The sequence below is a fragment of the Doryrhamphus excisus genome, linkage group LG8 (assembly GCF_037039965.1).
Source record: "Doryrhamphus excisus strain RoL-2023G ecotype Guam linkage group LG8, RoL_Dexc_Guam_v1.1, whole genome shotgun sequence".
Lineage (NCBI taxonomy): Eukaryota > Metazoa > Chordata > Actinopteri > Syngnathiformes > Syngnathidae > Doryrhamphus > Doryrhamphus excisus.
In genome coordinates, this window is record NC_136364.1 from 13,767,688 (window position 1) to 13,795,564 (window position 27,877).

At 45.3% G+C, this 27,877-nt stretch overlaps 1 protein-coding gene across 3 annotated transcripts in view; it reads right to left on the reverse strand.

The window, feature by feature from the left end:
• Nucleotides 1-4,593: 4,593 nt before the first annotated feature.
• lrfn1 (leucine rich repeat and fibronectin type III domain containing 1) overlaps nt 4,594-27,877 on the reverse strand; it is a 180,512-nt gene continuing 157,228 nt past the window's right edge. For all 3 annotated transcript variants that reach the window (XM_058079188.2, XM_058079189.2, XM_078792871.1), the window contains 2 exons: nt 10,071-11,466; nt 4,594-6,629 (listed from right to left, as the gene is read on the reverse strand). In XM_058079188.2, the coding sequence (XP_057935171.2) occupies nt 5,726-6,629; nt 10,071-11,446 (2,280 nt within the window). In that variant the 5' untranslated portion in view covers nt 11,447-11,466 and the 3' untranslated portion in view covers nt 4,594-5,725. The remainder of the gene's footprint in view (nt 6,630-10,070; nt 11,467-27,877) is intronic.

A 27,877-nucleotide genomic window follows, 5' to 3' on the forward strand; every position in this document is an offset into this window, starting at 1 on the left:
TTCCATACACGTCTCCATGGACTGCCAGTGATAGCATACTTTAACGATACATGGAATTTTTATGGCGATAGGATAATCATTTAGTTCAAATCAAAGTGATCCAATACGATATGGTGCAATTCAACATGATGCAAATAAGCAAAGGAAAACATTGAATTCAGTATGGTCCTACAAAAAAGATTTGGCAGTAAATCCAACTAAAGTGCTGTTTGTCTTTTTTACTATGCACCATTTCTTCATCATTTTGCCATCTTAAAAGAGCAACAACTTTCCTCCCACTTTCACATCAGCTATGCAATTCCAATAGCAGTGGTTCAGTAATTATAATAATTACTACTGTAAAAAATACAGTACAGCCAGCAAAGTTAAAGTGACACTTTCAACAGTGGAATCAATGTTTGTTTATATTCCTGTCTGCTAAACATACTGCTAATATGAATGAGCTAGCAGCTAGGCTAATACAGTAGTGAGGAGCAGAAAGGAAAACAACTTCTACCCTTTTAAAAACGGGTCCAAGCCAACTGCTCTGCTGTTTTTTTTTGGGGGGGGCACTTGTTGGGGAGGACAAATAGCTCCTGGACAATTTGGAAAGCAGGAAGATCCACTGACCTGATTTGCTTGGTTCTTCCCCGGTGTCCGACCAGGAACCAGACGGGGGGTGGCGGTAGACTTGTCCGTGTTGGGGTGTCCCCTTTTTTTTTCTTAACAGGGCATTTGCAAATGACGCACGTTTTGTCGAGCTTTTCGCAGTTCCTGGCGAATCTGTAGTGTTTCCGAACATACCATTTAAACGTTGCCCGGGGGGTAAATATAGAAACTTCCTGACTGCTGCTTGCTACGAACGTCCATGCTGTTTTACTAGTAGTTGTATGTGCCTCACGCCTTCCGTCAGGGTTCAATACTAAATGCCAAATAACCATGGTGCATTCATGGCACCTGGGGAACAGCATAAGGGGCGAAGTTGAACATTAATAAAACGGATTTTACTGATACCCACAAACGCATCGAGATGAATCATGAATTCACCCGTCAATTGCATCCATATCCGGTGATGAGCCGATGCGTATGGTTTAATATCGATTATTTTCCACACCGCGAGTAAACGTGTCCCAATACTTGTGTCCATGTTGTGCAGCACTCTGTCCCCCATGTGCCCCTCCTCCCCGTGATGGCACACTGCTACTTCATATCTGAGGAGTAAAGGACACCACCAACAGGCCTGAACCTACACATTGAAGACAGTGGACGGTAGCTCCAACCCCTGGAGCCATTGAGGGCTGATTGCCATGCAGGGGTCACTTCTCCACCCGCGGGCATATGGCACAATGGAGCACTGGTCAGGAGACGTGGGCGAGGAGTTGTCTGGCTTAAAGTCCATCAGTGCCAGCACAAAGGAAGAATGAGTTGCAAGCACAAGCGAAGCCCAGAGAGCGAACCCCAAGGCGAAGTGTTGTCTCTCCACAGATGAAGGATGGCTTGTTTACGCCTTGGACATGCAAAAAGTTCAATGCGATTCAAACTGCTATTGACAGATGGCGGCAAGGTGCAAACAGGGAAGTTAACAGGAGCAAAAAGACAAACATTTTAAAGCCAAGTGTGGAGGCTGCATGAATTAAAGTCTCTTTTGGAAGTGGAAGATCCAAACCGACTGGCAGTGAAATAAGTGGAGCCAAACCAAAATAGGATGAGAACGTTCTTCAGCAGACAAAAACTGGCTGGTATCAACACTAACTGGCCGGTTCAATGTATGCTATATTTACCATGATATTCAATAAAAACAGAAGAAATAATAACAAATACTAAATACAAAACCACATAAATAAAAGGCACCAAATGTTGAAATAAAAAAAGTGCTGCCATTTTTTTCATTGGCCCGCAGCACATTAAAAAATACAATTAATCAAGAAACAAAAACAGCAAAAATTGAAAAATCAGAAGTAAAAATTATGAGAAAAAAGTAGCAACTTTAGGAGAATAACTTAATATTGTGAGGAAAAAAAGGACATTAGCATCATAAAGTTGAAATACGAATATATACAAACAGCAAATTAATTTTGGATACATTTTAGGAAAATTAGGTTGGGGAACAGTGAGAAAGTCAAAATATTATGGGAATAAAGTCATAAACACAAGTAGAACATTCATTCATTCATTTTCTACCGCTTACCCTCACGAGGGTCATGGGAGTGCTGGAGCCTATCCCAGCTGTCTTTGGGTGAAAGGCGGGGTCCACCCTGGACTGGTGGCCAAACCCACGACCCACTGAAAACCGTGACCTCTTGGGCATAAAATACAAAACTATGAGATTTTAAGAAGCCAATGAGTAAAGTAAATGGTAAAATACATAAACAAAAGGGCACAAAATCCGGAAATGTAGTCCCACTGGATACCGTTTTGGGTCCCACTGATAAAGTTGAGCTGCACATTTTGAAGTGTTCGTTTTAAGAAAAGTACAACATAATATGACCGGACCAAAAAAAGCTTTTTATTTACCCGAGTCACAAAACAATGCATTGGTGTCTGTCAAACGTTTGGAGCATTTCAAGAAATGCTGGCTCATTAACTGTATTAAAGAGCAGCCGTGTGGCAAACAACACTTTCTGCGAAGGCGCACCATTTTGCGCTATTGTATTTACTTTGCCGATGTAAAACCAGTGGCTGCCGGGCCGGACTTGAGACATGTGAAGGCACCGCCTGGCTGCAACCAGCAGAGGCGCTGTTGCTTCGGTTTGAACAATTTTTTTGTCTGAAGAAGGCCAATCTGAACAAACAGGAGTTCAGAACAGTTCATGAAAATAAATAATGAAATGATGAGTCACGAGTTGATGAGTCAAATGCAAACACGTTGCAGCCGATTATGTCCACTCCACCAACGAGCGTCTCCAGAGAAGGTAAAAAGGGCAGCCCAATGTGAGCCCATGACTTTGGATTTAATGCATCTTAAAGCGCCTCCTCATTGGCCTCCTCAAACACATTACCATGCATTAAAGATTTAACAAGATCCTCAGCCCCTCCCCCGGGTCAAGGCACATTTCCGCAGCCTCCCCAAGTCGGAAGTGCTGATGAGACACAAAGCTCCACTTTATTGGGAAGCTCGGCTGTCCTGCAAATGCCTCCTGCCTCCTGCAGCGCCTCCTCGGCTAAGCAGATTGGATGCTGTTCCCGATGAATAATGGCCCCAGATAGGAACGCAGACAGAATTATCTCCCCTACATGACAAACAGTCAGCGGCGCCTTTCCACACGGCGGCCATCAGTCGTTGGAGAGCATAAATCTCCAAAGGTGTCCCTGAGATGTTCATATGATTAGATACACCTGATCGGAGCTGGATCAAACAATCTGTCCTCACAAAGATCAACATAATGCTCATATTGTTCAGAGTGAAAAATGGAAAATTGGATATTTTGTAATGCAGCACAGAGTTGATCTATTTCAGCTTTGTCTTCTACAGGAAGTGAAAAAGCCTATTGTCGGTATCGACTTTGTATTTCAGATTTCCTCTTAAATTATCTTTGCAATTTCACATCTTGTAATATCATGTAGGGATATCGGCTGATATCGGTATCATATTTTTTTTTTATAAAAAAATGCTGTATTCTGTACAGTGTGCATTCCACCACAGGAGATGTCGTCTTACACATTTCCGTATCGATATCGGCTGATATCGCTATCAGAAATTGAGATTTGGAAAATATCATCATATCGGTTTTTGGCATATATCGGATATCAGACATCCCTAATATTATGACTTAATTCCCATAATATTTTGATTCGCATACTGATGTTTGGCTTTCGCCCTTTATATTCCAGATCAAAACGATCCGCTGTGGCGACCTCGTAGTCAGGGAAAAAGCCGAAAGAAACAAATTCCCATAATATTTTGAATTTATTCCCATACAATTATTACAAGTCATATTACTACTTTTTTCCCCCTTGAATATTTCAACTCTTCTAAAATGACATTATTTTTCTGAGAATATGTTGAGGTTATTTTGGCTTCATATTTTGACTTTATTGTCCTAACATTACAGCTAACGGATATTTTTTCTTATCTGCTGTTCCAAGTTTCTTCTGGTACGTAATTCTGGTAATTAGGATTTTACTCCCATTCATATTTTGACTTTATTCTCATAAGATGATAACTTCACTTTTTTTCTGAAACCTAATTAAAGAAAACGTGACTTTGTTTTTCATGATAGAAGAGAAGCCAGAGAGCCCTGCTTGCTGTCTGCCTCCTAAATGGAGGCTCCACCTGATTGGCAATCAGACACACCTGGGTGCCACCACTCTACAGAGAAAAAAAACACACAAAAGCATCCCACACACTACAGGATGTAACAACAAGCCCAGCCACCCGAAGGAGAAAACTCATTTTGGCCGCTTGTATGCACAATCTTGTCCTCTTGGTTATGACCCAAAACTTATGACCATAAGTGAGGCTGTGTTAAATTATTATTTGTATATCATTTTAGAATGTGCTGCAGGTCAATAAAAAATAGCAGTGAGTCGTATATGGCCCCCGGGCTGCACTTTGGACACCCCTGTATACTCTTGTGGTTTTATTGTGGTGCAGCATGCTGACTAGATCATATTTTTGCATGGAGCTAACTAGGCAGGCCTGAGTATGACACAGGGCTGCCCCCTGCGAGACACAATAATAATATTATTAATAACTCCGTGACCATGCCAATTAAAATCAAAGCAAACCAATAATTAGCGTCGTGTCCTGCCACGGCTTTGTCTCCCCCTAGCGGCGGCAATCAGCACCTCCATCTCGTTAGTCACCCTGGCTCATCCACTTAACATCCAGTTATCATGTCCCCCGTCGTTCCACATTCCCGCTCTCTGCTCAACGCTGCAGCTTTTCACACAAGTGCCATCTATATAAATAGTTCCCGCCGATTAAATATTCATCAGCTCAACTTTATGTGCCCCCCACCAGCCCCGCCGCCCTCCTTTTTGATGCAAGGGATCACCCACACACCAGCCATGCATAAACGGCCCAGCATTAGACAGACAGAGGTGTGATGACACAGGTTTTTAATGTAAAAACTTGCAGCCAACACTCAAATGCTTTGTAAAAAGTCATGTGACATATGACTTCCTGTCTTTACATAGTTAGTACACATACACCAATGTTTGAATATACTTATATAGGACTTTTTTTTCTTGTCTTTTGCTCTAGACCAGCCAGATAATATGCAGTCATATCTGGAACAAGAGCGACATAACGTCATCCAGTCCGATGGCATTGTTAGAAATCAGCACGTGTAAAATACTGCTCTTCTTTTTTCTCTTGAAATGATGACTGTATAGACTGGAGTTGATACAAGTCCTTGTATCTTCGTGTCTTCTGTGCACAAGTTTGTCAGAGAACCCAAAATATGATGGACATAACAAGACGCCTGGCTCTTTTCACTTGAAAAACTTTTTCTTTTTTTCTTTTATCTTTTTTTTTTGAGAAAAACACGTAGAAACACCCCACGGCTGGGCGGGTCACAAAGACGCTAAAACAAACAAAAGGAAGCGACAGAGAGGCAGGTTTGTGACGACAGTGAGCAGCATCCTCTATTCCGAGAATTAAGGCACCGCTGCGTTAAAGAAGAAAGGACATGGCGGACATGAGGGGTCATGTGTGTTTCTTCTCGCGTGCTTCCTTCCAGCAGGCTCACAGAGAGTTTGGCGACTAAAATAAGCGCGCCGGACTTATTTTGACAGTGCGGTCCTACACCGTGCTCTCCAGCATCCACTCAGTGCTGCTAAATGTCACCCTGCGGTTGGCGAGGGGCGACGACTCGGTGTCCAGCTGGTTGGTGGAGCGGTGCCACCTCGTCCTCGCCCGCCGGGGGTAGCTGTGACTCTGAAATATGGAGTAGTCCCCCCCGTCGAAGGAGAATCTGTGCCGAGTTCGTGCCAGCTCGCTCGGGAGCAGCCCCACGTTGGCTAGGGCCCCCTTTTTGTCTTTGAGACGCGGGGCTTCGGTGGGGCCTCCGTTGGGGCCGATGAGGCACAGCGACATGGTGGAGCCTGTGAGGCTGCTGTCGGTCTGCGTGTCCTCGAACGGCAGGGCAAAACGCGGTGCATCCAGGCTGGTCCTCCGCTTCATCTTGGTGGCTGCCGGCAGAGGCGGCTCCACCTCCAGGACAGCAGAGGGAGCTGTGGCGTCCTCCTTCTTGTCATTGTCCACCTTCAGCACCAGCGCCATGCACTCTTTCGGGAGCTGGGCCTCTTGCTGAGCCTCCTCTGAAGGCTGCTTGGAAGCCGAGCGATGGAGCCGCTGGTGGCTGCCGTTAACCGCCTGGGAGGGCGTGCAGGAGCCCGCCTTGGCTTTGCTGTCCTCGGGGCCGCTGTAGGCTTTGTAACGGATCATCAGGATGACGATGAAGACCAGCACCGACGCCACAATGATGCCGCCGATGATGATGATCATGGTGCCGCCCAGGAACTGGCTGTGCATGAAGCGGCACTGGCTGACCTCGCTGGCCGTGTGGAACTGGATGCACCCGACCACACGTGTGGCTGTCAGCGACGTGACGCCGTCGTCGTAGACCGCCAGCACGCACAGATCGTACTCGCGCCCCGCTGCCAGGTCGTTGATCAGGAAGTTCTTGCTGGTGGAAGGGATCATCCTGGAAGAGCAGAGATGGGGAGAATTCACAACTAATCGGATATCTGCAAAACATCAGCAATCTTCATTTGGATCAGCAGGAAATTGGACACGTCCGTCACATGCCTTCATTATGTCATTAAGATTGGTGCATTGTACACGACAAGGACAATGTCGAAGAAATACACTCCTGATCAACATTCATTCATTCATTCATTCATTTTCTACCGCTTTTTCCTCACGAGGGTCGCGGGGGTCCTGGAGCCTATCCCAGCTGTCTTCAGGCGAGAGGCGGGGTACACCCTGGACTGGTCGCCAGCCAATCACAGGGCACATATAGACAAACAACCATTCACACTCACATTCATACCTATGGACAATTTGAAGTCGCCAATTAACCTAGCATGTTTTTGGAATGTGGGAGGAAACCGGAGTACCTGGAGAAAACCCACGTATGCACGGGGAGAACATGCAAACTCCACACAGAGATGGCCGAGGGTGGAATTGAACCCTGGTCTCCTAGCTGTGAGGTCTGCGCGCTAACGACTCGACCGCCGTGCCGCCCCCTGATCAGCATCACGAAGATAATTTACATGTTACACCGTTTGGGTCTTAAGGAGGTTCTAAGTTGAGCTTAAAAAGAAGAATTGGGAGTCAAAAGCATTTCCTAGGAAGCAATCTATTGCTGGGAAGCAGTGAAGCATCGAGGCTTCATCAGCTGGTGGAAGGTTTAAGACCTTAAGGTCGGACAGACTGAGGCAGTCATTTCAAACGTCTTCAAAGATCCCAAGCTTTATAAAAAATAGAAAAAGTAAAGTAAAGCAGACCCAATAAAATGCCACCAGCCCAGAGCCAGAGGATCCCATTGGCTGTCCACCAAGACATGGGACCATGAAGGTTGTTACTGGTGCTGACTCCGGTCCAATATGCATCAAACACCATCTGGGAGAAGGCTTTTAAGAAGACAAATCGTCCTGAACACCACAAAATGGCCCGCTTGAAATTTGGACGAGAGAACACCAAACGTGGGACATTGAAGGGTGGAAAAAAGTTTTATCTCTGATGAGAAAAACCTTGATGGCCCTGATGGCTTCCAAGGTACACATGGCACAGACGAGGGGGCGGCATCATAATCCATCAATGGAATAATGAAGCTTCAGGTTGTGCGGGGGCGTCAAACGGCAACTTTATGCTAAAGTCACCATGCAACATTCACATTTTTCACCCGCAATTACTAAGAAAAGAAGTGAAACATTGAATTATCTTCAATATTTTATCTTCCATCCATCCACTTCTATGCCACACCAGGGTGGGGGCCTGCTGGAGCCTATCCCAGCTGTCTTGGGGAGAGGCGGGGTACACCCTGGACTGGTGGCCAGCCAATCCCAGGGCACATATAGACAAACAACCATTCACACTCACATTCATACCTATGGACAATTTGGAGTGGTCAAATTGAGAGAGATGTTTTCCAAGTGTGTAGGATGGGGGGTCGGGGGGGGGGGGGGCACGGCTTCAGGTCAAATGTTGGCAGGGGTACGCGACTGTAAAGAGTTTGGGAACCACTGCCCTGCTGGATTTATTTATTGTTTCCACTGCTTATCATAAGTGTTATTGTCCCGTATGGCTTGTGAAGCACTCAGGCTTGAGGGTGCCTACAGCCACAGCAGGCCGTGCTGATATTTTTTTAACTGCTGCTACTCAGCAATATTGAATAGAGGCGTTCAGGGGCGTATTCATCTTCAAACGAGTATTTGTTTGTACAGCAGTTCCAACCGAATGGTGGAAGTCTTGGCCTGAATATAATTAGGAACACTTCTGCCTCCAAGGTGGACTTTCATGCTCATGGTTTGTAGGTATTTTTTAGCACCTAAAGACAAAAACAATACTCAACTTAATGCCGTGGACTGGATGAGAAAATTATACAGGAGAACAAGTCATTAAATCTGAAGAAATCTCAAAGTCGGCACCACTTAATGAATTCGCTGCATGAGTACACGAACCCTGGAATACTTCCCAGTCTCCTCCATCCGGTGGAATCACGTCTTTAAAAGAGCGTTTTAAGAACTCCTGCATATGCTGCTCTACTTGTTACAAGAATTCACTGATTAGGCAGCACAGTTTAGTATTTATTTGGATGGATATCATTCATTTAAATATTAATAATTAATATTAATAATATTATATGGAGTGGAGTTTGCATGTTCTCCCCGTGCATGTGTGGGTTTTCTCCGGGTACTCCGATTTCCTCCCACATTCCAAAAACATGCTAGGTTAATTGGCGAATCCAAATTGTCCATAGGTATGAATGTGAGTGTGAATGGTTGTTTGTCTATATGTGCCCTGTGAATGGCTGGCCACCAGTCCAGGGTGTACCCCGCCTCTCACCCGAAGACAGCTGGGATAGGCTCCAACACCCCCGCGACCCTCGTGAGGATAAGCGGTAGAAAATGAATGAATGAATGAATATTTTATGTGACATTACATTATGTATAAGATAATAATTTGGAACTGATATTTTCCAAAAATAGACGATACGCCTTCTGTGTGCACTGAGTTCCAAAATCTGCACTTGGCTTGATTGACTGTCAGATCATTTCCCTGACACAGGGACGTAATACGTACGTATAAATAATAAATAACTACGTAATAAACCAATCAGAGCTCAATACATAACACATACAGTATAATGTAAACTTTAATTTTAAATTCAGATTACAATTAAGCAAAATCTTTTTTGACCTAGGCTCCATTGCAAGGTCAGCTGTCACCACTTCATGATACCTTTCATACGCGCATGCATCAGTCAAAATAATCATAATTGACATCATTTAATCAGTTGAGGGATTGTTGGCGCATTGTCTTCCAATGATTAGATTACATATGCTTTTCGTAAAAGGGATTAGGACCAGGGGCTACAGATGAAAAATTACCTTTTGACTCATTCTGGCATATTGACAGATGTTTATTAACCCGCACTGTCATTGTAAATAAATGGGGGACAAAATAATGCTAAAATAATTCAATCACGGTGGGTAGTACACGATACGTCTTTCAGCGCTGCAACCGAGCCTTTAATTAGTGGAGCACATGTAATCACGCCGTGTTGCAACAGCCTAATGAAGACTTAACGCCATTAGCTAAGTGCATGTCGTGAGATAGGCTGGTCCTTGTCTTGTTATTTATTGTGCTTTAACAACGCTGAAAAGGCCGTCTACGCCGTCACGCTGCTGCAGTCCGTAAACACACTCAGCAAACTGCGACCATGCTAGTTGTTAAACGGAACGCCATTTACCTGAAGTCAAGTCAGCATTGGTGGATTTTAATGTATGGAAAAATATTCCTTCTGTGTATTCCCTTGATGAAAATCTATGTAATTACTCGGCGGGATTAGTCGTTACGCCACCGTGTCACGCGGCAGATGGTGACTCGTGTCTCTACCCGCCAAGCTCCAACGACTCACCTGTACACCAGCGTGTCATCAGCCGTGCTGTTATACTGGATCTGGTACATCCGGATGCCGGGGATGTGGCGCTCGGACGGCCATCGGATGACGGCCGAGGAGGAGGTGAGCTCGGTGACCACTACTCGCCTGTCATGCTTGTCGTAGCCCTTGGTGTCATTGCCCGACTTGGAGGAGGTGGTGATGTCAGAGAGGCCCGGGTCTTCCCGCATGTGACCCGTGTTGTTAACAAACAAAGGCAAGGGGATCATGTTGATCTCCACGGCGGCCGTGGCGATGCCTGCGGCGTTGGACGCCACGCAGTTGAACGCCCCGCTGTCCTTCAGGGTGGTGATAAGAATATCAAGGGTGCCATTTTCATACAGGATGGTGCGGGAGTTATTGTGAACCAGCTTCCCGTCAGGTGAGCGCCAGTGGATCTCCGGGTCAGGATCGCCCACCGCTTTGCATTTAAGCGTGACCCCCTGTCCTTCCATCACGTAGGGCTTCGTGGAGAGGTGTTTGGTGATCAACGGCGGCTCACAGATGAACTCCTCCTCTTGTATGGACCAGAAGTACTTATCCATGAGATGTTCCGGTGAGGCGCAGGTCTCCAGATCATCTTCTCTGGTGAGCCTGCGGAGCCACAGCAGCTCACAGTTACAGTGAAGCGGGTTTCCTCCGAAGCTGACTGCCAGGGTGGAGGGGCTGGAGCCCTTGGCGTCGGACAGAACCTGAGCGTGCTGGAACAAGCTGTCGGGGGGCAGCTTCTGCAGCCTGTTGGAGGTCATGTCCAGGCGGACCAGCTTGGTGAGAAGGGTAAAGGTGCCGGTGACGATGTGGTCGATCAGGTTGTGGTCCAGGGTGAGAGTGTTAATATTGGTCATCCGGGCAATGGCTTCCCAGGGTAGGCTGCGCAGGTTGTTGTTGGACAGATCCAAGTCCTCGATGGTGGACACAAACTCGTCAAAAGAGCTGGGAGCCACTTGGTGGATCTGGTTGTTCCCAAGAATGAGGTGCCGCAGATTGTTCAGACCTTTGAAATGGTCGGACTTGATAATGCTGAGGCGGTTCCCGTCCATGTGCAGCGCCCGGAGCGAGCGCAGGCCTAAGAAGGCGTGGGGCGTGATCTGGCTGATGGTGTTGCGGGACAACGTGAGATGAACCAAACTGGTCATGTTGAAAAAGTCCTTCCTGCGGATGACCGTGATGAAGTTGTCAGTGAGGCGCAGCTCCACCGTCTTGCGGTCGATGGTGGGCGGTACGAACAGGAGGCCAGCCTTGGCGCAGAGGAGCGTCAGCGTTGGTGACAGATGCTGGCAGATGCAGCGGCCCGGACAACTGTAGCCCTTCACCAAGGCGGCACACAGCAGCACACACAGAACCAGCCGCTCCATTCTTGATTGGGTCCCCAGTCCTGTAGGGCGGACAGACGAAGAGAATGAAAAAGCATCTTTGAATAAATAAATTGCATGATACGATATAAGAAACCTGAGCGAGATAGCTGACATTGCCAGCCATGTATCGATCCCAAAAATGGAACACAGCTTTTCTGAAATGATGAAAGGTCGTTGAGTTATATCTGTGTAGCCTTTTAAGGCAAACGATAGGATGCTTTTGGGCCATGTGGGCTGAAGCGTATCATTTATTGGCTGATCACACAGCACCTCCCTCAGGGCAAACATCTTCATCATACAACATGCTTTCCAAGAAAAGAATAAAGGTCGCTGGTCTGCAGCGCTCAAGAAATTTTGATGACCTTTTAATGCTCCCTGCTCTGTGATGCGTCTGAAATACTCCTGACCCTAAATTGGACAGGAACCTGTGGTGCAGCAAAAAAAAACAAAAACAAAAACAAACCCACAGCCAAAAAATGTTTTATCGGCTGATTTTTTTGGAGGAAGTTCTGATGCTCTGATTTCTATTTAGAGTTATCGATTTTAGTCTGGAGGAGAACACGCCTGTGGTGACAGGCGTAAAATGCGATCCTTGGCGGAAGCAAACACAGGAAGCCCCAGTGGCAGACGAGCGTCGATGTTGTTGCCAGAGATTTCACCCGCCTTGGCATCCATCTTGACGGAAAGCGCCTAAAGCTTCACTGAAGATGAGGAGAGCCCGTTAACATCAATCAAATAAGGAGATGGAAAGTGACTTTTCATTTGTGGTCCAGGGAAAGGACTTTAACGTGGCTTTTTCCTTTCACTTTCACTATCTCTATACACAAACTGACCTTTGTTCCATCTCACGTCTGTACCTGAATGAATGGCCCACTGTTAACCATCACGTTAGGGCATTTGTTGGGGCTAATTTTAATCTGACTGTCCATAATACATTGGGACGTTGGCCCTGGCGAGGTTTTATACATGGCACCCTCCATTGGTGATTGACACACGCTTACAAAAGGAAACTAATGGCATTATTTTTTACTTTTGTCTTCGATTTGAGTCACCCGATTTTATATGCTAAACAAATTAGTCACTGAATAGCAATACATTACAATGCAAGAATTAACATCATCAATTTCAATAACCACACACTATGTGTATATACCCCACACAATGTGACTATACCCCACACAATGTGTATATACCATACACTGTGTATATACCACACCACACACTATATGTATATACCACACCACACACTGTCAATACCACACACTATGTGTATATACCACACACTATGTGTCTATACCCCACATGATGTGTATATACCACACACTATGTTTATATACCACACACTATGTATATACCACACCACACACTATGTGTCTATACCCCACATGATGTGTTTAGACCACACACTATGTGTATATACCAAACACACTGTGTATATACCACACCACACACTATGTGTCTATACCCCACATAATGTGTATATACCACACACTATGTGTATATACCACACACTATGTATATACCACACACTATGTGTATATACCACACCACACACTATGTGTCTATGCACCACACGATGTGTCTATACCACACACTATGTGACTATACCCCCCACAATGTGTATATACCACACATTATGTGTATGTACCACAACACACACTATGTGTCTATACCCCACATGGTGTGTATATACCACACTATGTGCACGTATATACCACACGCGATGTGTATATACCACACCCTATGTGTACACACCACACTGTCTATACCCCACACAATGTGTATATACCACACACGATGTGTATATACCACACACAATGTGTATATACCACACCATACACTGTGTATACACTACACACTATGTGTATATACCACACACTGTGTGTATATACCCCACACAATGTGTATATACCACACGCTATGTATATATACACCCCACACAATGTGTATATACCACACAATGTGTATACACCACACCACACACTGTGTGTATATACCACACACACTGTGTAAAAACCGCAGTGTGCAAACTATGTACACAAATGAGTGTAGGGATTGTTTGTTATAATGTTTATCTTTAAGGAGGTTCTAAGCAGAGCTTTAAAACGCCAAAAGAAGAAATGGGAGTGGAATAAAAAACATCCTGAGTAAGCTACTCATTGCTGTTCATCAGTTGATCAAAACATGACGAGCACAGCCTTGAAAAGCCAACATTTGGGCTAAAATGTGGTTTCCATGTAGTTTAGTGTCAGGTAATACTACTACTACTACTACTACTACTACTACTAATAATAATAATAATACATTGGATTTGTATAGCCTGGGTATCCCCACTGGCCCTCCCTGGATGGCAAAGGGAAAGGCTATCTCTGTTTGAACGTGCTGGGATTGTCGCGACGCGCCATTGCTGTCATTTGACCTCTTCAAAGATCCTGAAGGTTATGGAAGAAAAAAGCAAGTGGTAGACCCCCAAGAATGTCAGCGGAAGTTCCGCTCTATTCGACTTCCTTTCCACGTGCTCTGGCTCCTCTGTGAACCGATACTGGGAGGAAATCCAAGCATGAAAGAGCAACTTACGCATCGGCGCCATTTATTGAAAGTGAAACATAAGAGCAAAAAGCGCAACGTGCATAGCGTTATTTTCAGCTGTCATTCAAATATTTCCTGACCTGAAAGCACTTCTGCATGCCAAAGCACACAGTAGGTGGTACACCGCACAAGAACGTTCCCAACCCCCGAGAGAGAGTTTATTTATGTAGCTAAGCTCCATTGTTGGCTTCGCCTTGGAGAAAATTAATTCTCCAAATTCCCTCAATTAGGCAGCGGAGGGAAGCTATGCGGAGAGACTTTGTTCATATGAAATTGCCGCCCACACGCTTGTTACTTTGCAGTGTCGGCGTGACCTTGCTGCGCCGTGTTAGCATTCAGACCATAACTAGGACAAAAAAAAGCTAGCCTTTTCTCCGTGGAACATCTGTGCCTGCAGTATTGCCTGCTACGCCGCTGAGGATACGCGTATTGATCTTTCAGGATTTCAGGGAGGGAGGTTTTTGTTGCCACGGCAACTCTGGGTGTCGAATGTAGGTCTTTGAATTCAATTAAGACGCCGTTGAGCTTCAATCTTAACGGGGAAGGGAAAGCAGACGGGTGAATTTGCAAGGAAATGAGGCGGAAAGGGCAGCTGGGCCATCCTTATTATGCTACTCTATTGTGCGGACATCAAGTTGACAGGTCCACCACAGGTCCACCGCAGGTCCAGCACAGGTCCAGCACAGGTCCACCGCAGGTCCAGCACAGGTCCAGCACAGGTCCACCATAAGTCCCCCCCCCCCCCCACACACATTCAGAGCCAACTCGTTTATGGTGTGTGCTGCGGAGATGAAGATGTTCCCCCCAAGCCAGCCAGTGAACCTGATGCTTGACAACATGCTAAAATCTTTCAAAATTCACAGGCGTAAAAATCCTCAGAGCCCCCCCCCCCACGTGTTTGCTGACTGATCTATTTAACGAAGCCTGTTGACACTTACACTGTTTGATCAGCCGTTCATTTCCAAAGGATTGGAAGAGTGAGAATATTTCATTTGTAAAATGTGAACTATTTACCAACCCGGCATGGAGGAGGTGGACTCCGTTTGCACGTGAAGTTCTGGACCAGGATGACATTGACAAAGTGACGCATGACAAAGACTTTGTTTCACCCAATCAATGTGTAAAAGAGGTGACAGGAACTGTTTGAATTGAACAAGGGCAAACCAAGGTCGTGTGTGTGTGTCACACTTACATAAGCACATTTGATTATATCTTCTCAAAGGACAATACTATAGAAATTAAACTTGGATATACCTTATAGCAGTATTTACATATATGTACTGTGTATATATATATGTATATATATATATGTATGTGTTTATGTGTGCGTGCGTACGTGCTGCACAGTGGGCGAGTGGTTGGCATGCAGGCCACGCAGTCAGGAGATGGGAATCACCCTCAGGCATCTCTGTGTGGAGTTTGCATGTTCTCCCCGTGCATGCGTGGCTTTTCTCCGGTTACTTCGCTTTCCTCCCCCATCCCAAAAACATGCTAACTTCATTGGCCACTCCAAATTGTCCATAGGTATGATAGTGTGGGGGAATGGTTGTTTGTCTATATGTGCCCTGGGAATGGCTGGTCACCAGTCCAGCTGGGATAGGCTCTAGCACTAGTGAGGATAAGCGGCATATAAAATGGATGGATGGATGATCCCCAAAGATGCGAGTTTACTCTTCCTTTTGGAATGTACCATGTGTGTACAGCCCAAGAACACAATATTCTGTGTGCCTTGTCAGAAATGGCCAGTACCAAGAGGGACAGCTTTTGAAAAATGTCTGGGATTGAATCAGTTAATATTGAATCCTACTTTGCGGAATAATAATAATAATTATTATTATTATCAGCAATAAATGAGGGATTGCTGTATTAGAGACTAGTATGCTTATAGTCGCTTATGCTTATACACGTGTGTAACTACGGACACTAAAACTTCCCATGATGATTATAATAGAGTGAATTATTCATAAATTGGCCAGTAATAACGAAAACCAATTCAGGCAGCATTTAGGATGCAGCCTTTGTTTTGGGTCTCATCACACTGAACTTTATTAATCATAAGACTCTTTTTTGATTTGTTGGCTGCGTTTATTGTTTGCTTTTGATAGCATATATTCTACAAACATTGATGTCTTCATTAGAATATATGCTCAGGGTTAGAGAACACGTGGGAGAAACCGAGCAGCCGGAAATAAAAACACCTTTTCTTCTGCAGAAAGATTGACTGATGGTTTATTTTTTTTGCTCTCCCATTTCCAACCTGACATCTGCTCGGCGTGCATTAAAGTGCAAAGTGCATGTCTACCAAATGCAGCACCAGGAATGTGTTACCCAAATTGGGCCCTGTTGCGTTTGGGAAGAAATCCATCTTTCCTGATTGATTATGTTCCCTTCATGACATTCTCGGAATTGTGGCTTCTGAGTCGTATTTAAATTGACGGCGCGTCGTCTACCTGCTGGGTCGTTCTTTAAATATGAATGTGCGAAGCACAAAGACACAGATAACAAGGCGGCGAGCGTGTATCATCTGACACCGAATGCGTGTTTGCTGCCAGCGTGTTTAAGAGCACAAACACTTCCAGCGGCGTATCTTAGCCAACCCAGCAGAAAAAGACACAAACATGCACACTTCATTTATCCTCTTTGTTTCTGGCTCGCTTTTAGTACTTCCCAGCACCCACTGCTTCCCCGTACACGTTTACCTTGTGGGCGGCCGCGCTGAAGCCTGATCACATGTTTACGCCTTTCACACCATTACAGATGTGCGCGTGTAGAAGAAGTGCAATGCATTAATTTTGTAATTAATTATGAACCAAATAGCGATGGGAATTTCAGATCTTTGGAAAGAACCGGTTCTTTTGCCGAGAGAGAGACGACTCTTTCTTTGCCAAACGGCTTCATTTCTGACCAAAGTGAGTGTAGAACTGATGACAGACGTAAAAGTCTGATGTTTGCACGTCTCACCAAACATTGCAGTAATATTACTGACACCTAGAGGTCACATCCGTGGATGCATTGATTCATAATTCATTCATTCATTTTCTACCGCTTTTCCTCACAAGGGTCTCGGGGGTGCTGGAGCCTATCCCAGCTGTCTTCGGGTGAGACAGGTGGGGTACACCCTGGACTGGTCACCAGCCAATCACAGGGCACATACAGACAAACAACCATTCACACTCACATTCATACCTATGGACAATTTGGAGTCGCCAATTAACCTAGCATGTTTTTGGAGTGGGGGAGGAAACCGGAGTACCCGGAGAAAAACAACGCATGCACGGGGATAACATGCAAACTCCACACAGAGATGGCCGAGGTTGGAATTGAACCCTGGTCTCCTAGCTGTGAGGTCTACGCGCTAACCACTTGTCCGCCGTGCAGCCCCGCATTGATTAATAATACATTGTATAATTAGGACTTCACTCATTCCATCCCGGCTGCTGTTTGAAAAGTCATCCTTTCCAGTACCATTCCAGTACCGGCCATTGTTGAGGATTGGGACCGATCACATCCGATATTGTGTTCTTTGGCTATGTAAACATGGTAGCTAGCCGCTTGCTTTGAAGGGAAGGCAGAGCTGGTTCCGTGTTCTTATGGCCGTTTTAACGTCTAAAACAAAACTAAACACCATCTCTTCTATCTCTTCTACCATCTTTTCAGTCTCGTTAAAGACATTGGGATGGACTTTGGGAAGAGAGCGGCTTGCTGCAGAGAAGCATCCCGCTAAGGATGCTTCCCGGACATGACATTGTCAGGAAAGCATAAACACCAATTAGATGGTGCGGGTGCTGAACTGCCTCCCCAGGTGTGACCCCTGTCAGGTTGGAGGCCCTAATTATTGACAGCTCCACTACACGGGACTCGGCTCCGTCGACACCAGCGGACGCCTGCATGAGAACTCTGCAGCCCCGAGACATTTGCTTCAAAATAAAAATAATAAGTATTTTGGCGGAAATAGGATGAGCATTTGCATATTCCAGTTAGGTCAATGTACACGACATGCCTTATCCTAATTGGATCTGCTAAAATAAGGAAGATAATATTATTATTGTTATTGAATTATTATTCATTTGCATACGACTCACGATTAACTACAGTAACTCATTAAAGCCCTGCTTACTAATTGCAGCAAAACAAGGGGGAAAAAGGCTTTTCTGCTTCATGTGTGGGAATAATGATGGAATATGAATACATAAATTGTCATAACACACATAATACCCTATTGTGTGCACCAACAGTCCAAAACCAGGTCGTATTGAGAGGGAAATGGGAATGAAGCCTTGAAATATGTTCATGAAGCAGTAAATGAATTAGAATGATCTTTTCTGCAGTGGGATTATTCAACTATGTTGTTCGCGCTTACCTGTCCGCTCATTTATTTTGGAATCTCTTTGCACGGTATTCACATGTAATCATGCTGAAAGTGGAAATAATCCTGATTTGCATAATGATGGCGGTGCCAATACGTCTCTGAATTCTGATTCTGCTCACACGGGCCTCATGAATCACAAGCACCATATGAAGCAAAATCGATGATTAGATATGCTGTTGTTCCAGTCGGCCGCTCCATTTTATCCGCAAATTGTCTTTCCCACTGAGGCAAAAGCATAAATAAAATAGTGGCTTTTCCATCTGTTAGATGTCATGATGAATAGATAAAGGAGACAAAGCAACGACCTATCGTGCACGTGGGCAGCTTTCCTATTAAAGCTGGGCTTTGAAAGGCAACAAGCAATTACCAGTAACATGGACTCAATTGTTTACTGGCAGAGGTTATGAAAAGGAACATGATCTCCAAATAAAAAAACAATAAACCAAGGTGGACTTTTTTGAATACCGCATGTATAGACTCAAATGTGGAACACAATCCATTCGGAAGGCTCAGATTTGATTTATTTTTGAGATTTGAGATTCAAATTGGAAGTTCAAATTTCCCAACTTCAACAGCAAAAAGGAGAGCGAGACTGACAAAGTGTGTGACGAAAGAATGATGAGGCTGTTCAATTCCGACGTGGAAGAAGACGCAGGAGGAAGATAGAGACAGCGATGAATGGCTTTTATGGTAGGCTACTGTTTAACAAAACATTGATTTCATTCAATGAAATATTGGATGGCTAAGACATCGGTGGACTGGCATATCACTACCAAGAGGGTCGTGGGGGGTGCTGGAGCCTATCCCAGCTGTCTTCGGGCGAGAGGCGGGGTACACCCTGGACTGGTCGCCAGCCAATCACAGGGCACATATAGACAAACAACCATTCACACTCACATTCATACCTATGGACAATTTGGAGTCACCAATTAACCTATCATGTTTTTGGAATGTGGGAGAAAACCGGAGTACCGGGGGAAAACCCACGCATACACGGGGAGAACATGCAAACTCCACACAGAGATGGCAGAGGGTGGAATTGAACTCGGGTCTCCGAGCTGTGAGGTCTGCGCGCTAACCACTCGACCGCCGTGCAGCCCATGTGGGATGTATATTTCTTCAAATGAATAGCTTTGGGTTTCTGGCCTGCAGTTTGACTTCCGAGTTACGGTGTGTCTTTCTCCCCCAAACGGTTTTGGTTTCCACGCTGCATGAGATTGTAGCGTCTCTGCAAGCTTTTCCAAATGTGGGAGCTAGCATGTCCTGACATAACATCTCTTGATGGGGCGCAATGCAGCTCAATCTCACTCACACACCACATCCACTGCTGAAGAGTACAGAGTGCATATTATATATGAAGGGGGGGGGGGCAATAAAATGGCGATAACAGCAGCAGCTGCTAGCAAGGATGGAAAGAGTGATACCAAATACAGTATGTCAGTCCTTGTTGATTAATTGTATAATTTTGACCCTGGCTGGATTTGCAAACTGACTGCATCCTGCAAGCGGTGCCGTATGATATCTGTTTTTGCCGCTGTGATGCTGAGAGATATATGTTTCCTCTCCGTCTCCCAAAACCTCAACACTGCAACATCCAACATCCACTTTTCTTTGTAGGAGAATGTAGAAGATTGTGGAATGTTGCTGGCTCGACACTTTCTAGTTCATCCTAATGAAGTCAGCAAGCCTCCCCAAGCATGCCTTTATGACCTTCACCTTCGCTACACACCGGAAGCATACCGTTGGCTAATTAGCTCATCAGTTAAGTCTTATTATTCATTCATTCATTTTCCATTCTGCTTATCCTCACAAGGGTCCCAGCTGTCTTGGGGAGAGGCGGGGTCTAGTAAATACATGTGGGATGTTCATTCATTCATTCATTCATTTTATACCGCTTAACCTCCAGAGGGTCGCGGGGGGTGCTGGAGCCTATGGATGGATGGACAATTTTGAGTGGCCAATGAAGCTAGCATTCATTCATTCATTTTCTACCGCTTTTTCCTCATGAGGGTCGCAGGGGGTGCTGGAGCCTATCCCAGCTGTCTTCGGGCAAGAGGCGGGGTACACCCTGGACTGGTCGCCAGCCAATCACAGGGCACATATAGACAAACAACCATTCACACTCACATTCATACCTATGGACAATTTGAAGTCGCCAATTAGCCTAACATGGTTTTGGAATGTTTTGGAATGCAAACACCACAGAGATGCCTGAGCGGGGAATTGAACCCAGGTCTCCTTGCTAACCACTCATACACCGTGCAGCTGGTGATATACGGTGCTGCTTGTTTTATCTCACTAGAGAAATGAGAGACCCGTTTTTATGCCACAAAACAGGACTCACATGAACTCCGTGGTCATTTGTTTCCATTAGGGACCAAACCGGACATGGTCTAGGTCCTAATACATCATTTGATTTCTTGTGTCAAACATAGAGTAAACATCCAATATATACAGTAGCTCCAACAACTCACAAGAACTGAGATTGATCGCCAGTGTGGGATCCACACCAGTAAATCTATCTTTACAATAAAAAAGAATGTCTAATTGACCCACGAGGACAGCGGGCCCTTGTCCCGTCAGCCTCGGAGTCTTTGCACGCGGATAATAAGCTCACATACTCCATAACAGGACCGTGTTACGGTCCTGTTATGGAGTAGCATGGAGTAGCATGGAGTAGCATGGCTATGGCAGCATGGCTATTACCATTACGGAGTCTTTACAGTGTAACGCGTGGCAGCTTCCCCTCCATCCATCGACTCTTGCCAATGCCATTATAAACTCTGACTCAGACTGGGACACGAGACCGGGCAGTGGGAATTTATCTCCTGCTAGATGTGTCTAACATGCCCATCAATATTTGGATTATAACGTGAGGTCGTTGACAGCAGAGCTAGTTAGCATTTCTGCCATGCTGAGCTGTTTTCAAGGCAGCCGTTAAAAACGAGATGATGGTTTTCTATTTCTGCCACCACATACGGTAATACGGTACAATTTCCTAAGGAAATGACGGCGGGGCGACACATCAATCTGAGGTGCAGTTGTGCGGATGAAATATTTAGAATAAGCACAGCTCACATAGCACTTTGTCATTGTGTAGCTCATGACGGCGCTGTCAGACCTCTGACACGGAACCATTCTGCATCCGTAGCGCTAAAGACGTAACATGGTGCAACACGTGTACGAGCTTATCAGGCTGACTTTTCATGATGACAAACAGACGGTGTTAGCTGTCTCTCTAATTTAAAATTGGTGAAACAAAACAGGGAGTTTTATTTTAAAACCAATTCAAATCCAAATAATACCTGGGCACTTTCAGAAGACGCATTCCAGAATGTTATATGTAGGATTCTACTCCATCCACCCATCCAGAAGCCCAGCTGTACCGGGAGTACACCAAGGTGTCCTACGTCTCTGAAGGGCATGCCTGGCTCGCCGCATCAGGCAGGCAGCCGGACGAGACGCCTCAGCCACCTCATCTGGCTCCTCCCCCAGGGTGTCTGTAGTGTTATGTCATGTAATGTTACTATTTTACAGATTGTAAAAGTACCAGATGGAAGGCTAGGATTCAATAAGCTTTGCTTCTTCCTACTCCTTTTGGACATGTGGAACTGTGATTATTGATAATGATGATGCAGTCAATTGTAATCTGATGCATGTTCAAATAAAATGAAACCATGACTTACTGTTATGATGTATCATGTCATTTTAAGTCACTAATGCAGTCTACAAATAGACAATGGTAAACTAAAGTGCTAAAGAAGTACAGTACTGTAGGATACATATTCATGCAAACGGCACTAATGGCTTTGATAACATTATGTCTTCAACAAAACCTTGTCAGGCTGCTTCTGTTGTGGGACGTAGTCGTGGACATAGTCGTGGACATAGTCATAGGCATAGTCGTAGACATACTCGTGGACATAGTCGCGGACGTAGTCATGGACATAGTCGTGGACTTAGTTGTGGACGTAGTCGCGGACATAGTCATGGACGTAGTCATGGACGTAGTCATGGACAGTCATAAGCATAGTCGTGGACATAGTTGTAGACGTAGTCGTGGAAGTAGTCACGTACATAGTCGTGGACGTAGTCATGGACATAGTCATGGACTTCGTTGTGGACGTAGTCGTGGACATAGTCGTGAACATAGTCATGGACGTAGTCGTGGACATAGTCGTGAACATAGTCGGGACATAGTCGTGAACATAGTCGGGACATAGTCGTGGACATAGTCATAGGCATAGTCGTAGACATACTCGTGGACATAGTTGTGGACGTAGTCATGGACATAGTCGTGGACGTAGTTGTGGACGTAGTCGTGGACAGTCATAGGCATAGTCGTGGACATAGTCGTGGACGTAGTCATGGACATAGTCATGGACTTAGTCGTGGACGTAGTCATGGACATAGTCATGGACTTAGTTGTGGACGTAGTTGTGGACATAGTCGTGAACATAGTCATGGACGTAGTCGTGGACATAGTCGGGACATAGTCGTGAACATAGTCGTGGACATAGTTGTAGACATAGTCGTGGACTTAGTTGTGGACATAGTAGTGGACGTAGTTGTGGACATAATAGTGGACGTAATAGTGGACATAGTATGTGTGCGCCACAGATGAAATGGAGCAAGTTCATTTTAAAGTTACCGTTGCCCCCCTGGCTGGACAATCAATAATTGGATGGAAACGGCTTTATCAGAAAAGTCCCTTAGGACGTCTGATTGGAGAGCCACCATGAAGTGATTCCTTCAAGCTTTCAGAGTCTCGGTTCGTAGAAGAGATGGGTTTGTGAAAGCAGCTTCAGTTTGGATGAGAAGATGTGTTCATTAAAGAAATATATATGTCAACTGTCTGCACCCTGACAAATTAGTCCCACAATCAAAGTTCTCGTGCTCATCATCGAAGTGATGATTTGACGTTCACTACATTAGCATTTATTATTACTCCCTAAGCTTTCCTAACGAGGTATAGCTGGGGCACACGCTGCTTTCATGCTGCAAGTAGTTCTCCAGCGAGTGAAGCGAAGTTTCTAATGTTTGTACCACAACATGTCATAACACACCATAAACGCGAATCGCCTGAACTCCTTTTGAACTCCTCTCCAGCTGGCCTCTTGCTGGTTTTATTGTCTTAGCAGACATGAATTTGTACGTTTCAAGCACTGTTTGCCCCATTTCCCTTTTGGATCCATAACTGCCCCCTTAGGGCCCTGACACACTCTTGGATGGTGTAGCACACCAACATTCATTATTTCCCTGACAGCTTGGAACGGATCATTTCAGTAATTCTGGACATTTCAAGCTGTTGCTCATCTGCTCTCCTCAATTAAGGAGAATTCCTTATTTACAAAAGGAATATTTTCATAGTCAAAGCATAGAAAACCTGCTTATGACATTGTAAATATGATCGTAACACTGTTGGAGCCTGTAGACATAAAATAACACCCCCTTACACTGAAATTATCCAACATTGTAGACAATAACTATAACAGAAAATAAGACAAAGACATAAACAAGACTCATTGCAATTGCTTGTATCTACTTGAGGGAATTGAATTAAATTGTAGACTAGACTCATTTCCCAAGTCTTAGAAGGAGATAATCGGAGGGGACGTTACCCTGGAAACGGGCCAGGACCCAACAGTTCGTTGAGACGAACGATAACCAGACTAGATCGCCAGAGTAAGAGTCAAAATAATCCCTTGTAAAAACATGGACTGCTGCTGCGGCCATGACCCCGGCAGGACAAAACCTAACTTTGAACCGCTGTCGCCACTTCCTGCCTGCCTCAGGTATTCCTGAAGGGAAGATATTTATAGCGACACACACACAATCATGAGTCTTATTTATCTCCGTGAAATGGCGTTACTTTTCCTGCATCTACTTTCTTGGCTGATATGTGAACGTAAAGGTGACTACGGTGTTAGTTCATGTCTGGAGGGCTCCAATATCATCATCAATATCATAAAAACAAGTTGAAAAGGTCATCAACACGTTTTCTATGCTCTATGAAAATATTACCTTAACAGCGTTCCCTCGCTACATCACAGTTCACCTTTCTCCGATTCGCTGCTTTGTATTTTCTTAAAGCGCAATTAGCTTATTTTTTAACAGCGTGTGAAGATAAATTGCGTTCTACGTCCTTATGGTGTATTAGAACGACCTATCTGTGTCTGTTATTTTATTTCATTTACCACTGCTCACCAATAGAGGGCGTTGTACTCATGTGAGAGTGGAAGACCTGCCCACAACACTCCTGATTGGCTAGGGAGAACCTGCCCATTGTGTTCTGTGTTCTGATTGGCTGTAGACCATTGTCAATCTTGTTCAAGCACCACTGCCATGTTTGCTCTCTGCTAGCTGCGCCATTATGGAATACTAAAAGGATCTTCAGTTCATGGAGGACTACGAGGAGGAGTAAACTGCGACAGCAGGAGCAATATGATGTAACAAGGATACAAAAACGTGAGAGCGGAATGGCGCCGGGATGAGGCACGTCGGAGGAGTGAATATGGTGGGACGCTTCATGATTTCTTGTGTCCAAGATGTTTATCATTAAAATTCAATCACATTTATTGCAGGCTATTTTGGGAACCTCTGCCCCACGACAAATGAGGGAGCACTGTGTAAATAAACAGCCATACCAGAAATTCACTTATCATGGTCGGGTCTGCCATAAACAAGGTATTACTGCATATTTAATATTCATATTCAACCCACATGGTATGGTACTGTGAGGGTTGTTCCACATGCTTTCTTCATGTCTTGTTAGTTCAGAGTTTTTCAGTAGCTGGCAACCTGGACACGTCTTGGTTGAAATGAGGACACACATTTGAAACCGTTTTCAAATCAAGAAGTCATTTGAATTCAGATATTCATTTCTCGGCATGTGCAGGCGTGTGATGTTTCCACGGATGACAAACGCCAAAATGAAGGTATCAGCAGCTAATGAGCGGCCACCACAAGCAGGTTGATGAATAATACACGCTTGGATGATTTGTTTCAGGTATTCTGACTGATGGAAGCCAAATGACAATAATGCATCCATAAAGCAGAACACATGACGTTTGAAAATGGCTTTCTATTCCCGCCATCCGCTAACACACACCGCCAATGCCGTCCATGCCACTCCGCGCTATTACTGCACTTTAGAGTAGCTCTGCCCAGGCGACTTGTCCATAATGCTCCATCCAAGCCAGCTCATTGTGCTGCCAGGAGCACTTAGAACATCTCTGCCTCATGTGCAGCTCCGCCTCCTCCTCGCTTTCCTCCCGCCCGTGAGCCAAAGTGAATTACAGTAACAGATTGGACGCTAGTGTAATCTCAGGCGGGCGGACTGGGATCTGTGGCGGGGCGGGCAGATGGGAGCGAGGACCCTGCCAGGTCTCTTTTGGGGAGATCGCTTTCTAGACAATTGCAGGAGCTGTGGTCCCGGCTAGGTCCGGTCCGGCTAGCAGCAAACAACATGGATCCTCTGTGAGGGCCTTGACGGACAGACGGACAGCGATACAGCACATCACACATTGCCGAGCGCAAGCTTGCTCAGACCCAAACGCTTGGTGATGAAAGCCAATCAGAGCACACGGACTACCTTGCTGGAGGTGGGAGAGGCGTATTCCATGGAGCTGATGTTTATAAATAGACCCTTAAATGCGCAGCATACTCCATTCCCATGAAAGACCTGAATTGAGAGAATGTTTCATTTGGCCACCAGAGCACATATTCCCCGGGCTCATCGTGAGAAGCTCCAGACACGACTTCAGTCATCAAAAACAGGATTATTCACTCATTCACGGCAAAATGGGATGGTTGCCTCCCATGTGGAATGCCCCCTGCAACTGTACGACAACGGGAGGGTATATAACCATAGATCAGTGGTGTTCATATACAGTATATATATATATATACTACAGTATATATGGTATATACTGTACATGTGTGTATATAGTATATGCATCAGGACTGTCTATTTACGTATTTCATTACAATTAATCACATTTTGTCTGTCGTCAACTGACTGCGATTCCTAATCGCATTTAATCACAATTAATAAAACTTGCGACGTGATCTCCATTCCATCCATCCATCTTCCTCCGCTTATCCGGGTCCGGGTCGCGGGGGCAGCAGTCTCAGTGGGGCAGCAGTCTCAGTAGGGAAGCCGAGACTTCCTGGTCCCCGGCCACCTCCTCCAGCTCCACCGGGAGGACACCAGGCCGTTCCCAGGCCAGCTGTGAGACATAATCCCACCAGCGTGTCCTAGGCCTGCCCCGGGGCCTTTTCCAGGCTGGGCATGCCCGGAACACCTCTCCATGGAGGCGTCCAGACGCGATCTCAGAAAGTTGAAAAATGTTCTACTTTTCTTGGCCCAGATGAGGACCAATCAGAGAGTTTCATTGATGGACCAATGACCAATGTAGCCGACCCCCTCTTCTGTGCCCTCGGCATCCCGGAGAGGAGCCAAAGTGCCGGATTCGTCCCTCAGCTTGACACGGTCCAGGCAAGCCGTGTGTGCTCATTGGACAGCCGAACCAGCGAAGCGCCGAGACTGACGGGTGCCCACCGCATGCCTGATGCAAAGTCAGAGGTGGTTGCACCACGAAAGTTCCTCCTGCATTAAAGGTGCTACATCGTGTCGGCATGCTCCCAAATCTGTACTGCAGCGGTAAAAATTTGCCCACATACTTGACTAAAAGGCAAGAGCACCAGCCATGAAACTCACTGCACATCCCTAATGATAATGCGATTGACGGGAGATTGACTGTTTGAAGAAAGGGCAGCAGTCTTGAGACGTTTCATCACCAAACCAATAAATCTGATGTGGGCTAGCTGTATCTTGAGTCCTGCTTTGCACGGTAAAAGATGCCTGTGAATGCCTCCAGCGGTGCTCTGACATGCACAACACGGTGAGTACTGGGACACAACTTTTTTTTTTAACTAAGGCACCGCAGTAGAACAAGCGTGCATCTCATAAGTAAATGTAACAGCTCTTGTTATTGCCTGAACTCGAGGCTTGACACCCGTGTGAGAGGTTCTCAACGTTTCCCGCTCTGGGAGAGAGGCTTGTTTACGCTGAAGCAAAAACCGGATGATGCTATTTTTGGATATTAATGTAAATGGATTCTTAGACTCAACTGCGGCTAATGAGAAGGAGAACGAGTGTGCACGTGGTGAGCTTCTTTGCGTCCGCATTGCATCATTTCACATTGCAAATCACAGCCGGTAGAAACAATGCTTTTCTGCATACTGTAGGTAATAACCCAGCAGAAAAGAAGACCATGATGTATAAGACATAGTCTTCAAAGTGGAAACAAATAAGAGATAATGTTCCGTTTGAGCTACAAATATATTATATCTGACTTATGCTTGTATTGATTTTTACCATATTTCCTCTTGTGTTCCTTCAGAGTGTCGGCCTGTTAGACAAAATGATCAAAAGTAGACGGGATGTAGTGGAATGGAAGGCTACCTTC